Genomic DNA, 12,506 nt, shown 5'->3' with positions numbered 1-12,506 from the left:
CTGTAAAACCATAAAAGGGAGCTAATTTTAAGATTATAAACAAATACTTTTTTAGTTTCTCATTTCATTAAATTTTATTTTTTCAGTTAACAGTACTCAAACCAATTAATTTTTTTAAGAATTCAGTTTTATCTATTTTCAGCTACAGATTCTCTCTCCCATTTCCTCCTTCCCTCCATCGACAAAGCAACAAAAAGAAAACCTGTTACAAACTTATGTAGTCATGCAAAACTATTTCCATGTATGAAAAAATGCTTCAGTTTTCTTTCCGAGTCCATCATCTCCCTAATCTGGAGGCAGGCAACATGTCAGACTAATATATTTTTAAAAACTTCCAAATCCAATCTTCATAAGCAGGCTATTTATGGCTCGAACTAGGGTGCAGCATTTGTAGTAAAAATAAGAATAAAAATAATAGTAACAATAACAATATATAACCATAACATGTGCTGTCTCATTTGATCCTTACAACAAACCTATGAGAGGGAAAGTCCATTGTTTACCCCCATTTTATAGAGAGAAAACTGGGATATACTGTGGTTAAGTAACTTGGCCAGAGTCATACAGCCAAAGTCAGTGTCCAAAATGGGATTTGTATTGGGGTCTTTTTAACTCAGTTGGTCTCTACTTCAAGATGGAGTTGGAAAAGGACTTGAGAATCCCCTAGTCACCAAGACTAGCATTTATTAATATATAATTATATAATAATATAATATATTTTTACGAACATGTGCTGGGGATAAAAGAAAAGTAAAGTCCCTGCCTTCTAGAAGCTCGCAGGTCAACAGAGTCCCTTTGCGGGTCAAGTCACTGGTGCCCCCAGCTCAGCTCTTGCCATCATGGAACCTCACCTCCTCTGGCTCTGAGTGTCTGTGCTGGATCCAGACTTCAGAGGAGAGGCCCTGGTAGCTCTACTAATGCATTCACATTTCAAACTGAGATGAGGGGGGGAGAGTCACCTGAAGCATTGTCCAATATGGTCGCCATATTGGATGTCTTACTTGTTTTCCTTCTTCATAGGAAGGAAAGTCCTATGAATGGGAAGGAAGAGACTGGGTGTGATTGTGATAACCATAATGTGAAGAGAAAAAGCATCGTACAAATACCTCAAAATGTCCTTTGGTTGTTTCAGTTGTTTTAAATCAACAGTTAATTTTGTGAACTTTTTAAGATAGGAAACCTTGATTTGGGATTCCAGGTGGACAGATTTCAGAGGATCTAGGAGCTTAAATAGGCAGAAAATTAGATCCTTATTTTCACTAACTTATGGTTTCCATTATAATTGCATATCTTTTATGAAAAATATAAATAAATAAAAAATATTTTTTATTTTATGCATTTAAAAACATGATTCTGAGAAAGGGTCATTGCACTGTCAAAGGGACAAACAAGACACAGATAAAGGTGAAGAGGCTTGCCTTAAAATAATCAAGGAAATGCTTATTTAAATAAGATGAAATTTTAGATCAAGAGACTTAAGAAATTCATTTCAGGGACTTGTCAAAAGTCAAACAATAACCAAAATCTTGCTTTGCATCTATTTGGCAGATCAGTGACTTTATTATTTATTATGATTATGGACTTTATTGTAAATTGAAAATGTATAGTGCAATTTAGAGAAGGAATGGGAGAAGCATATTAGTTGCACTCCTAAATGAAAGTAATTTTTTATCAAAGTGAATGAAACTTTAAGGGTTTTGTAGGGTTACAGAAAAAAATCACATTGATAAAATCACTTTGGCATAAAAATCATTGATTTGGTATAAAGGTCATCTTTTAGAGATTAAATTCCTAATTATATTTAATAACACATTCTTGGGATTGAATGATTTGATTTTGTAAAAAGCAGAGCTTTTGATATTAACTGTGACCCTGGGCAAGTCAATGAATGCCTGCCTCAGTTTCCTCATCTGTAAAATGGGGATAATCATAGCACCTACCAGCGGTGTTATAAGGATAAAAAATAACGAGAAAATATTTATAAAACATTTTGCTTTATAAATCTTCAAGTGTTATATAAGTGCTAGACCTATTGTTATTATTACTCAACTCAGTTTCACCTCAAACCTACATCAGTGAAGAAATTAAAATCATTGTTTTTAGATAAATAAATATATGTTTTTTCACTTTAGCTTCTACAGGGCCTTGTTGATGTTCGCATTCCACACAATGACTTCTATCGAAAACGTAAGTAACACTGCTCTTGTTAAAATTGAAGTCATGGGTTGTTGGCTTTTGTTTTTTGTTTTTTAAGTGTCTGACATTGGTTGGCAATCTTTTTGTTGGATCATCGCTGTGCAAAAAAAAAAAAAAAAATCCCTTGTTAGGCTGCAGTGACATCTCCTAGAATAAATAAGTCTTATTATCCCAAAGCATGTTAATTTGTTTTTCTTTTTCTGAGAAGTGTTTTTGGAGATCATAAATGAAAAGTCAAGATACTCACTCCAAGAAAACATGGAGAAGATCCAAGTTCCAACACAGGTCATCTGGGGGAAGCAAGATCAGGTACATCTTCCTATGTGTTAACGAGTGATTCGGATTGACAACATTTCTATTAATTCCACAGACAGAAATATTCTTTAGGCGTGGAATGGTTATTTATTATAAAAATAATTCCTCATTTTTATTTAACCTAGGACAGCAGCAGCATGGTCTCATGATCTCATTGTATCAAGAGTCAGAAACAAGGTGTTCTTCCCCTCCCTATCCACCCATCTTTTCTCTCTGTTCCTGGAAATTTCTTGAAGGGTTTTTTATTTATGATATTCACAAAGTACAGCCAAAGTAAAGGTAGCTGGGTGACTCAGTAGAAAGAGAAGTCGGGAGCCAGGAAGATAATTCAAATCTCCTCTCAGATACATCCTAGCTGGGTGAGTTTGAGCAAGTGCCTTCATTTTTTTTTTTTTTTTGCCTCAATTTCCTCAACTGTAAAATGAGGATAATAAATAGCACCTATCCCTGGGGTGCTGTGATACTATTTATTGGGTCTGCCACACAGCACATGTCTTATCAGGAGCAGTAGGATTATGGTGTTAGAAAATTTGAAGAAATGGGCAAGAACCATAGCAATCTTGAATAGAGTTTATTGGACTTTGGCTCATGAATATTATCTCTGAAGAAATGATTTGTGAGAGAACATCTGTTGGATCAGGACCCTTCTTGCTAAGAACAACTCTTGTGTCCTCTCCTCCACCTCCTAAAACCTTCTCTTCTCCAGGCCAAACTCTAGACCAGTTCTTTCAACTGTTCCTTTGATGCCCTGGTCCAGTCCCTTCATAATTGTCCACAACATCAGATACAACAGGACCATCCTTCTGCCTAGTCCTGAACATTGTGCAAAATTTCTCTATCTCCGCCTTGTATTTTTTCATTCTCTCTAATGTTAAGCCATAAAAACGAGTTTTTCTGCCCAGTTTCTTGGCTCAGGCACTTGATGCCGCATTCTTCTTAGGGCCGCTTCTCCTGGGGCTAAAAATCATGTACTTCTAATGATTACATTTCTCTGGCACCTGGAAAGAATGCTGACTGTAGAGGCGGAGAGCTTGAGTTCAAATGTTATTCTTTATGTTTATTATTTGGAGGACACTGGGCAAATCTTGTCAATGAGATGGCACTTCTAGGAGACCTTTGAAGTCACTTCTAGTCCGGAGACTATCAGGGATCTTGGGTGGGGGTTGGTTTTTTTTTTTTGCCTTCAGAGTCATAGATAATGGTTATCTTATCTAGAGCTGCCCCATGAACTTCTGAGTGTAGCAGTAATCTTTAATCCAGTTCAGAAAAAGATTGGGCCCTAAATTAAGTAGAGTGGGATCAGTAGCAAGAGAAAACCCCAACAAGAAGAAAAACAACTCTTCTGTTCTTTAGTTGGGGGTTGGGATCTCGAGTTCAAGTCCTACTTGCCTTGGTGGTCACTTCTGTTCTCTCTGCCTCAGTTTCCTCATTTGTAGAAAGAAGGTGCTGAACTAGGTGACCTTTGTCATCCCTTCCACCCCTAGATCTAGGATCTTATTTCAAAACCTCCAGTCATGGGAATTTTGCTCTTTGCTCTTTTCTGGGTGATTTTTGGTTTGTTTTTGTGATTTCACTGATATAGGAAATACTCATTTAAGAGGCACTCTGATGTTTTGAATGGCATATTATTTAGACCTAGGGTTGATTTCTTTGGTGAAAGGAGGTCCCTGGTGAGGAAACTCCTTCTGTCAGTGCAGATCAACATTTCTATTCCCTATAATTTATATCACGAGGAGGTTGTTTGGAACCCCAAATGATGCAGCCGGAAGATTGCCAGAGGGAGGACTTTAATACAGGTCTTGTGACTCTTAGACTAGGGACAGTGGGATGAGATCTCCACGTAACCCCGAATTCTTTCATTGCTCAGGTCCTGGATGTGTCTGGAGCCAACTTGTTGGCCAAGGGAATCTCCAACTGTCAGGTGGAACTTCTGGAGAACTGTGGCCACTCGGTGGTGATGGAACGGCCCCGAAAGGCAGCCAAGCTCATCTTGGAGTTCTTATCTTCCTTGCACAACGCAACCAACAATAAGAAGCAGGACTGAGCTTCTTTTGGTTCCCAGCCCTGCTCCTAGTACCTGCTCAAACTTCAGAAATCTGACGCTCTGTTCGCATCTCAGGGATCCTGTACCCAACACACAGGTGAAGTGCCAAAGTCCCTGTGGAAACCAGAATCACGTTCACTTTCTAAATCGTTAGCGCTATGGCGCTTTGTGATAAAAGGGACCATGAGGGACCAGAGAGGATCTAAATTTTTTTTTTTAATATAAAGTGGAAAATCAGGTGGAATAAAAGAAATTGAGCCATGGAAAAGACAAGAGAAGTCTTTACGTTCATCCAGCTGACAACACAGGGACAATTTTGTGCCAGCCGACCCATAGTGGACCGTAACCTTCAAGTCCATATCAAGCCCAAGAGACCTTCCTTACTGACTGAGATGTCACAATATTTGTTAGAACCTTTCGCCTTGCATGATAACCTGTTGTGATAGAAGATATTCTCAAATTCTGGACACCCAGTGAAGCACTTACTCCTGCTTGTGTCTTATTTATTGTATCCGGAGACTTAGACAGGAGAGCCACGTAGGAGCGGAAGCACCAGGACTATCTAGTTTTAAATGTTTACAATTGTGGGAGAGGGGAGAGGTGTTAAGCTTGGGATAGCTCTAAGGGCGCTTGTCTTGGCAGTGAGCATGGGTCAACGAACAGATATTTGCAGGGTACTGAAATCCCGACGGCCAGATGTGTCCCTAGGAATCACTCATTTTTAAAGAATTGGGGCCTAATCAACAAACTAAGCAATAATACTCTAGGTAACGATGCGAATGATCAAATTAAGGTTCCATTTTACACAAACAGGTGACTTGCTTCTTTTCTATTAACCCATGCTGCTGAAAATCCTTAGGTGTAAATAATGCATTTATATTACTGAATTCTATGAATTCTCCACACAGTCAGGTTATTGATGATGAGGGTAACTGCGGCAAGATTTTCCTGAAATGATCAAGTAAATCTGAACTCGATCAGGATTATATAGGGGATTCTATTTTCAAACTCCTCAGTGAGCTCTTGTGTTTGTTAAAGGGAGTGGGAGGGAAATGAGTGTATTTATAGAACAGCTGGGTGGCCAGGCTGGGTGATTTCTAAGTCTCATTTTGTATCCTGTTTGTAATTTGTAGCTGACTGAAATGGTCTGTCTGGAGTAAAGAACAAGTTGGTCAAACTCTTCCTTGTGGGTGTCCTCTCATCTGTAAATGCTAATTCTGTGGTATGGAGCTCTCTTTCCCTGGTGGGGGAGCAACACTTGGTCCCTATGCTGACCTAAGGCCCAGTGGGATAAAATGACTGGCCCTTGGTCATACGGCTTGTAAGGCCCAGAGGCAGAGGGAAAGCTGTATGAGATGGTGGAAAGATCCAGATGACTCCCAGGGCCCTGCGGGCTCTCAATCTTATTTCTGAGTCCCTCACGCAGTCACCAAATTGCCAAATTGCCAATTGCTCCCTCCCTCTCAGCCTTCCTTTTGTGGATCACCCACGGCTGGGGCTCAGCCCCACTGGCCTGACCCTCCCCTTTGGAGATGACTCCTGTTCTCACTTAAATCTCTGCAAGTGAAGAGCTCCCCCCTCGAGAGATCATTGATCCTGTTTGAGATGGGGAAGGATGGACCATAACCAGAAACTCTCTATTATCCAGATGAGGAAGCCAGGTCCCGCCTGCATTAAGAGGTTCTGACTCCAGCCCCAGCTCTTTGCCCTCCAGATGCAGCTCCTATCAGTGGGTGAGAAGTGGCAGAAGCCACGCAGAGGCTTTCACTAGGCCTGTTGCTTCATAAAGAGCTCTTGGCTCAGTCTTTCCCAAGCTTGACTCAGGACAAGGGTCATTTGTGCTTATTGTGGCCTCTGGCCCTTAGGATCAAAGGTCAAATTGGAATGGACTTTAGAAGTCATCTTGTCAGCACTCCCATAGCTGCCCCATAGGAACCTGGAGGTTAGGAGACCTCTGTATCTCACAGGTCACACGAGCAATAAGGGTCAGGGACAGAATTTGCTGCTGGGGCTTTTTGATTCCAGAACCAGCACTCATCCATACTTCCAGCTGTTCTGGGCCTTCCATTTCCAAAGATCTCTCTTCCTCCAGGTCCAACACCCCTCCAAGTGTGCTGAATCATATTGTCCATATGATAAAAGGTCTGACATGTGGGCCGGCCACAAGTTGGGTTGGCCAGAGAGAGTCTCATCAGACTCTGACTTGGGCAACAGTCCTGAGTGCAGCTCAAACCAGATGAAAAAGTAATTGGAAAATATTGAACAAAATAGACAAAAACACAATAGAACACAGATAATGTTAATATGTGGTTTTCCAAGCCAGTATCTAAGTTCTCAGTATCTCTACTATAATTAAAAATTATTGAGGATCTAAACAAAGTTTTTGTTTGGGTTATATTTATAGATTTATAGACTGACCATGTTAGAAATAAAAACCAATTTGTAGACCCTCTGAAAGGGTTTCAGAGATCCCTGAGATTCTACTTTGAGAACTGATTGTTTGGACCTAGAGCTCCCCAAAAAGTCCTTGGTATGTCCGATGTACAGATTTTATTTAAAACCATTTTCATACCTTTAACACAGAACAGTGCAGTGGGTAGTAAAGACCACAGAACCCTTCCTCATATTAATTAACTAAGAACTATCAAATAAAACTGCACTGCACAAGGTACCCTTCTCTTTACAAAGTCCCCCACCAAGAGGTGATATATGATATGGGAAATGGTTCCACAATCTGCCTTCTGGGACCAAGAATGAGTTTAGCCTTCTTTCTCGACTTCATTGTGGACATTGTTCTCTTGTCAATCAGCCAATCAACAAACATTTATTTTGTGCTACTCTGCTCCAGGTGCTGTGTTCAGTGTTAGGATAAAAGAACATCAAAGCCAGATTCTGCCTTCGAGAACTTTGTACCATTATTGGGGAGGGTGACCCATATCTGGTTTTTCATCCTTTGTTCCTGCTTCAGTTTGTCACTGTCTTCCTACGGTGACTTCCAATAGGTGGGCCTTCGGAGGGTTTGCAAGGTTTCAGAGAATTTTCTCTGGCCTCTTCACACCTGAGGAAACCTAGAGAAGTCCTGCAGATCTAAGACCCTGCTAGTATGGGGATTGTTAATATCCAGATGGAATTTGAAGATGCAATTATAGGGAGAAGGAGTTTGTGGAAAAAATGCTGAAGACAAACTTCCCTAACTGCACACATGCTTAGGAGATGAGCCGTGTTATTTTTTTTATCCTATTTTTCCAACTCCCGCTCACAGCCAATCTTCTGGAGAACTGTTATCCACACTTGAGGCCTTTATTTCCCTACAACTCACTATTTCCTGAACACTGCAGCACTACTGAAAGAGCTCTATTCCCTACAATACTAAATTATAATCTCTAAGAGGGCAAGAGAGTGTGCTGAGAAATGGACCTGTGATTTCACTGGCCTAGAGATGCTCTCAAGTGAAAAAAACTCTTAACCCCCAATGAGGGTCGCCCCCTTCTCTGCCTCTGTAGCATTAGAGAATTCCCAGGAAAGTTCAGAACTTCAGAGATTTCCAAGTTAGCTAGTGTTCTCCAGCACTCTTATCTATGCAGCCACAGGAATGAATCACAAATAAAGGCATGCTACCCACTATTTGCTCCAGAAATTTGTTTTGGCAGCCCAGGGTGCAAAAATTAAGCAAAAATTAATTAAGTCTTGCCTTCCCTTCGTTAGCCATCCTATTCCCAATTTCCATATCCTATATGCCCAGTATCGTGCTTCTCCTGAACACCTGCCTTGATTATAGACATTTGCCAAGAAAGGAAAAGAAGGGACAACACTCATTCCCTCCAGGGCCCAGACTGACCTGATATTTATCATGACATGGCAAAAGCTCCTTTGGCTCTGTTTGATTCCTGGCGTTTCATTATCTGATGTAGCCACAGGGTATCAAAAGTCAAATTCAGGATTGACCAGGTGGGGAAATTTCCTATTCAGAAAGGAAAGAGCACAATGGAAAAACTGAGTCCCCAAGGAAGATCATTCCCCAAACTTCCCAAGAATGGAAACCACCTTTAGCAGTTCTCAGACTGCGACCCGGGCCATTTCCAGCTATCGGCTTCATGACAATGCAGACAACCATCCCTCTTATCAAAATTCAAAACAGGAGTAAATTATGGACTCAAGAGTTTTTACCTCAAATAGCAAAATTTCACTTATCACAATCTAGGGCTTGAACATTATTATTCTCCTATTTCTCTAACAGTTACATTTTATTTATTTCTTTACTTGTAAATTAAGACTTAACCCTAAATCAAATTTCTGATAGTTGATTATCTTAATATATCGAAATTACAACTTTAAACTACAGTACACATTTTTATAATTTTTATAAATATTAAGCAAAAATTTTCAGAAAGTTCATCCTTTTATCATCGCAAACTTACTATTATTATCTGTGGACAGCTGGATGGTGCAGTGGATAGAGCACCAGCCCTGAATTCAGTAGGACTTGAGTTCAAATGTGGCCTTAGACACATAACACTTCCCTAGCTGTGTGACCCTGGGCAAATGACTTAACCTCAATTGCTTTGCCTCCTCCCCCTAAAAAAAATTCCCCGGAATATTTAAGTTTGAAGATATTTATTTTATCACATTCTTTTAAAATTAATTCATAATTGAACATAATCTAATTTTTTTTTAAAAAAAAGGTATTTTCTAACTCCATTTCTGATACAATGGTCTCTAATTTCACAATATAAAAGAGTTTAGAAATACAATGACAACATATACAACATCATGTCTCTAAAATATGGAACAAAACATTACCAGTCAGGTTGCATCAATTCAGCCAAATGCATTTCCAAATTAGATAAAAATCATTCATCTCTTTACCTTGGGTATTTTATGCTAATCACACCTGGAACCCATCATAGATTTATATTATTTATAATATGGGATAATTATATTCAATTAAAGAAATAACAATAGTCAACATTGTTAAAGTACTTACCATATACCATTCATTGTGTTAAGCACTTCACAGTAATATCATCACAACAACCTTGGGAGATTAATATCTTTATTTTTTCCTCTTTACAGATTAGGAAACTGAAGCAAACAGAGATAAAATGATTTACTTAAGATCCCACAGTTAATAAATTTCTGAGCTAGAGTGTAACTCAGATTTCCCTACATTTTTCCAGCATTTTTGTTGTTGCTACTATTGTCCAACTGGTTTATTTGGGAACCTGATCTGAGATGAGAGGTTAACAGGGTCAGAGTCTCTGAATTGGGCTAAGAGTCAGAGAGAAATGTTTGCTGAAATAGGGATTAGCTAAGGTACAATAAGGTGTAATTGAACTGGGATAGAGGCCAGTGGGGATCTCTCAGCCAGATTGGGAGGTCCTGGGGGTCCCTGATTTAAACAATTTTTTCTCTTTTCATGGTCAAGGAAATCTGAACCAGGTAAATCTGAACTGAAAATTGCATAATGTTTTCTCCTTTCACTCTGGGATTGCTTTCAAATAAGCTGCCTTTCTTTGTTACATTAAAAAAAAAAAAAATGAGTCTATCAGTGATCTAAGTGCTATTTATCCTTAAATTATTTTTTATCATTTAAATCTTATTTTCCTTAAAATAAATTCTACAGAGTGATACCCCCAAACTCACTAAGATATTCAGAAGAGAGTGAGTTCCTGGACTTACCCAAAGTCCCAGAAGTTCTTCCTGCAGTCTCCAAATTTCCAAAATCTAGTAAGGTGCTTTTAGTATTTTTCTTTAAACCTGATTTCCATCAAAAGCCTAAAGTGGGAGCTACTCCTGCTCACTGGGATAACTGTTCCAAGTATGAAATTTCATTAATCTTTCATAACATACTAAATTCTTTAACTACAGCTTTTTTTTTTTTTTTTTTCTGGCTGGCTGCTTTTCAGGTAAATTTTTCAAGGTAACAGAATCTAAAAGTAACACTAAACAACACTAAACACAAGACAATAATTTTTCTAGAAAAACACAGACAAAATAAGACAAAAACATCCTTGCCAACCTTAATTTTTATAATTTGCAATAATGAAAAGAGCTAATTAACCAAAACAAATTAACAGCTGAGTCTCTTGATTTATGTCAGATATCACATAATTCAAAATTGTGCTGATTTAGCATTCTGATAATTATTGGGAACTTCCTCTTGTTATGTTCTATTAAAAAGTCTTTCCAAGCAGCCACCCATTATTACCTGTAACCCATTCTTCTTCACAACTCCTAGAGGAAAAATAATCTAAAAAGCCAAATTTACCTCTAAAGCACCCCACTTAATAGGGTAAAACTATTTGAACCTAAACCTCCTCAATCAGAGGCAAACTTAATCTAAATAAATTCAATTCTGTCTTTTCCTGCAGAGGTTTCCAGGCATTAGCCTTATATTAGTGATCCAGAGTCTTCCTGCCACAGGTCTCCAGTATTTCTCAGATAAAGATGTCTGCTGCCACTTGCTCTGAGCACTTTGGGTAGTTCTAGATGTAAGATGAATAGCTACAGCTGTTTTCTTCCTTTGATTAATTATCTCCCCAATTTCTATGTATGTTAATGACACAATTATCTTTCAGTTCTTTCACATTCAAAATGGGTAAGTGGAATTCTCTTTGAATTTTTCTTTTCCTTTATTTCCCTTTTTCCAGGTAGTAACAGTGCAGGTCTTTCCTTCCAAATATCTCTGCTATCACTTTTACCCCCCCAGGTAAAAGTGTGACATATTCTCCCAATTAGTAATGTGAGAGCAACTTGAATTCATTCCCTTTCCTTCCCTGTTCCTTCCTCTCCATGGTCACCTTCATTACTATTGTCATTTCAGGCCAGATTACAACAGCAATCTCCAAAATGATGCCTTGGACTAAAGACACTCTTCTTGCCTAATAGAGTGCTGAAAATGAATAGGCCCTAAGTAAACATCTGTTGGTTGGTGGATTGATTCAGGATTTTGCTTAGGCTGGCCTTTTTCCATATTGCAAGTCCTAAAAGCAAACAGTGACCTCATTTCTAGAAGGCAAACCAGTGCTAGAATAATGAGATTCTTTGCCCTGTGTGTGGAAAAGCAGCTAGACCAGTTGATATTATTGATCTTTTTGTCCTAAGGGAAGGGTGAGGGAGAGAGATAATTTGAATTCTCTTTTTAGTGACCTACATTTTCTCTTGATCTCCATGGGAATATTCTATGAGAACACACCTAATTCTGGGATTAGGGTTTTTGAACCCTCAGACTTGAAAAGAAACACAAAAACATGGTAAATTAAGGGAAGGCTGTGGAGAGAATATATCTCAATGTTGGTATAGCATTCACTTTAATCCTCTGTGATATTCTTATGGAAAAGATGGAGAGAAGCAGGGGAGTCGTGATATCCCTAGGTGGATTTAGAACTACTTAAATGGCTGGATCTCAAGAGTAGTTATGAAGTGTCCAATGCCAGCTTAAAAGGAGGAATCTAAGAGTACCCAAGGATTTGTACTTGGATCTGTGCTATTTCAGGATTTTGTCAATGTCTTGAGTAAATACATGGATAACATTTCTAGCAGATTTGTAGTTGACTCAGTTGGGAAGGATGTTTAACCTCCTAGATGTCAATCAGTACTCAGAAATATTTGGGCTGTTAGAACTTAATCAAATAGGATGGGATTTATTAGGAAGAAATGTAAAGATCACACTCGCATTCAAAAAATCCATTATTCAAATGCAAGTAGAGGAAGTGTAAGTAGATAGCAATTTACCTGAAAAAGAACTGGCGGTTTTAAAATTCTGAAAAATCACTTTGAATCAGCAGCAGTATGGTACGGCAGCGAAGAAAGCGAGACTGGCCTTCGGCAGCACTGACAGAGCCAGGGACAGTTTATCTCTAGTTGACCCTGATCATATGACATCTGGACTATTGGATTTGATTCAAGGTTCTACAAAAGGACATTGGTCAGTTGAAGAATGTCCAGAAGA

At 38.8% G+C, this 12,506-nt stretch overlaps 1 protein-coding gene across 5 annotated transcripts in view; it reads left to right on the top strand.

Annotated features, from left to right (window-relative positions):
• The window catches only part of ABHD6 (abhydrolase domain containing 6, acylglycerol lipase), a 46,230-nt gene extending 40,498 nt beyond the window's left edge, over positions 1 to 5,732 (top strand). For all 5 annotated transcript variants that reach the window (XM_074284266.1, XM_074284267.1, XM_074284269.1 and 2 more), the window contains 3 exons: positions 2,133 to 2,187; positions 2,405 to 2,505; positions 4,379 to 5,732. In XM_074284266.1, coding sequence (XP_074140367.1) covers positions 2,133 to 2,187; positions 2,405 to 2,505; positions 4,379 to 4,555 — 333 coding nt within the window. In that variant the 3' untranslated portion in view covers positions 4,556 to 5,732. The remainder of the gene's footprint in view (positions 1 to 2,132; positions 2,188 to 2,404; positions 2,506 to 4,378) is intronic.
• The last annotated feature ends 6,774 nt before the right edge of the window (positions 5,733 to 12,506 follow it).

The sequence above is a fragment of the Sminthopsis crassicaudata genome, chromosome 1 (genome assembly GCF_048593235.1).
Source record: "Sminthopsis crassicaudata isolate SCR6 chromosome 1, ASM4859323v1, whole genome shotgun sequence".
In the NCBI taxonomy this organism is placed as follows: domain Eukaryota; kingdom Metazoa; phylum Chordata; class Mammalia; order Dasyuromorphia; family Dasyuridae; genus Sminthopsis; species Sminthopsis crassicaudata.
This window is presented reverse-complemented; position numbering and strand designations above follow the sequence as displayed.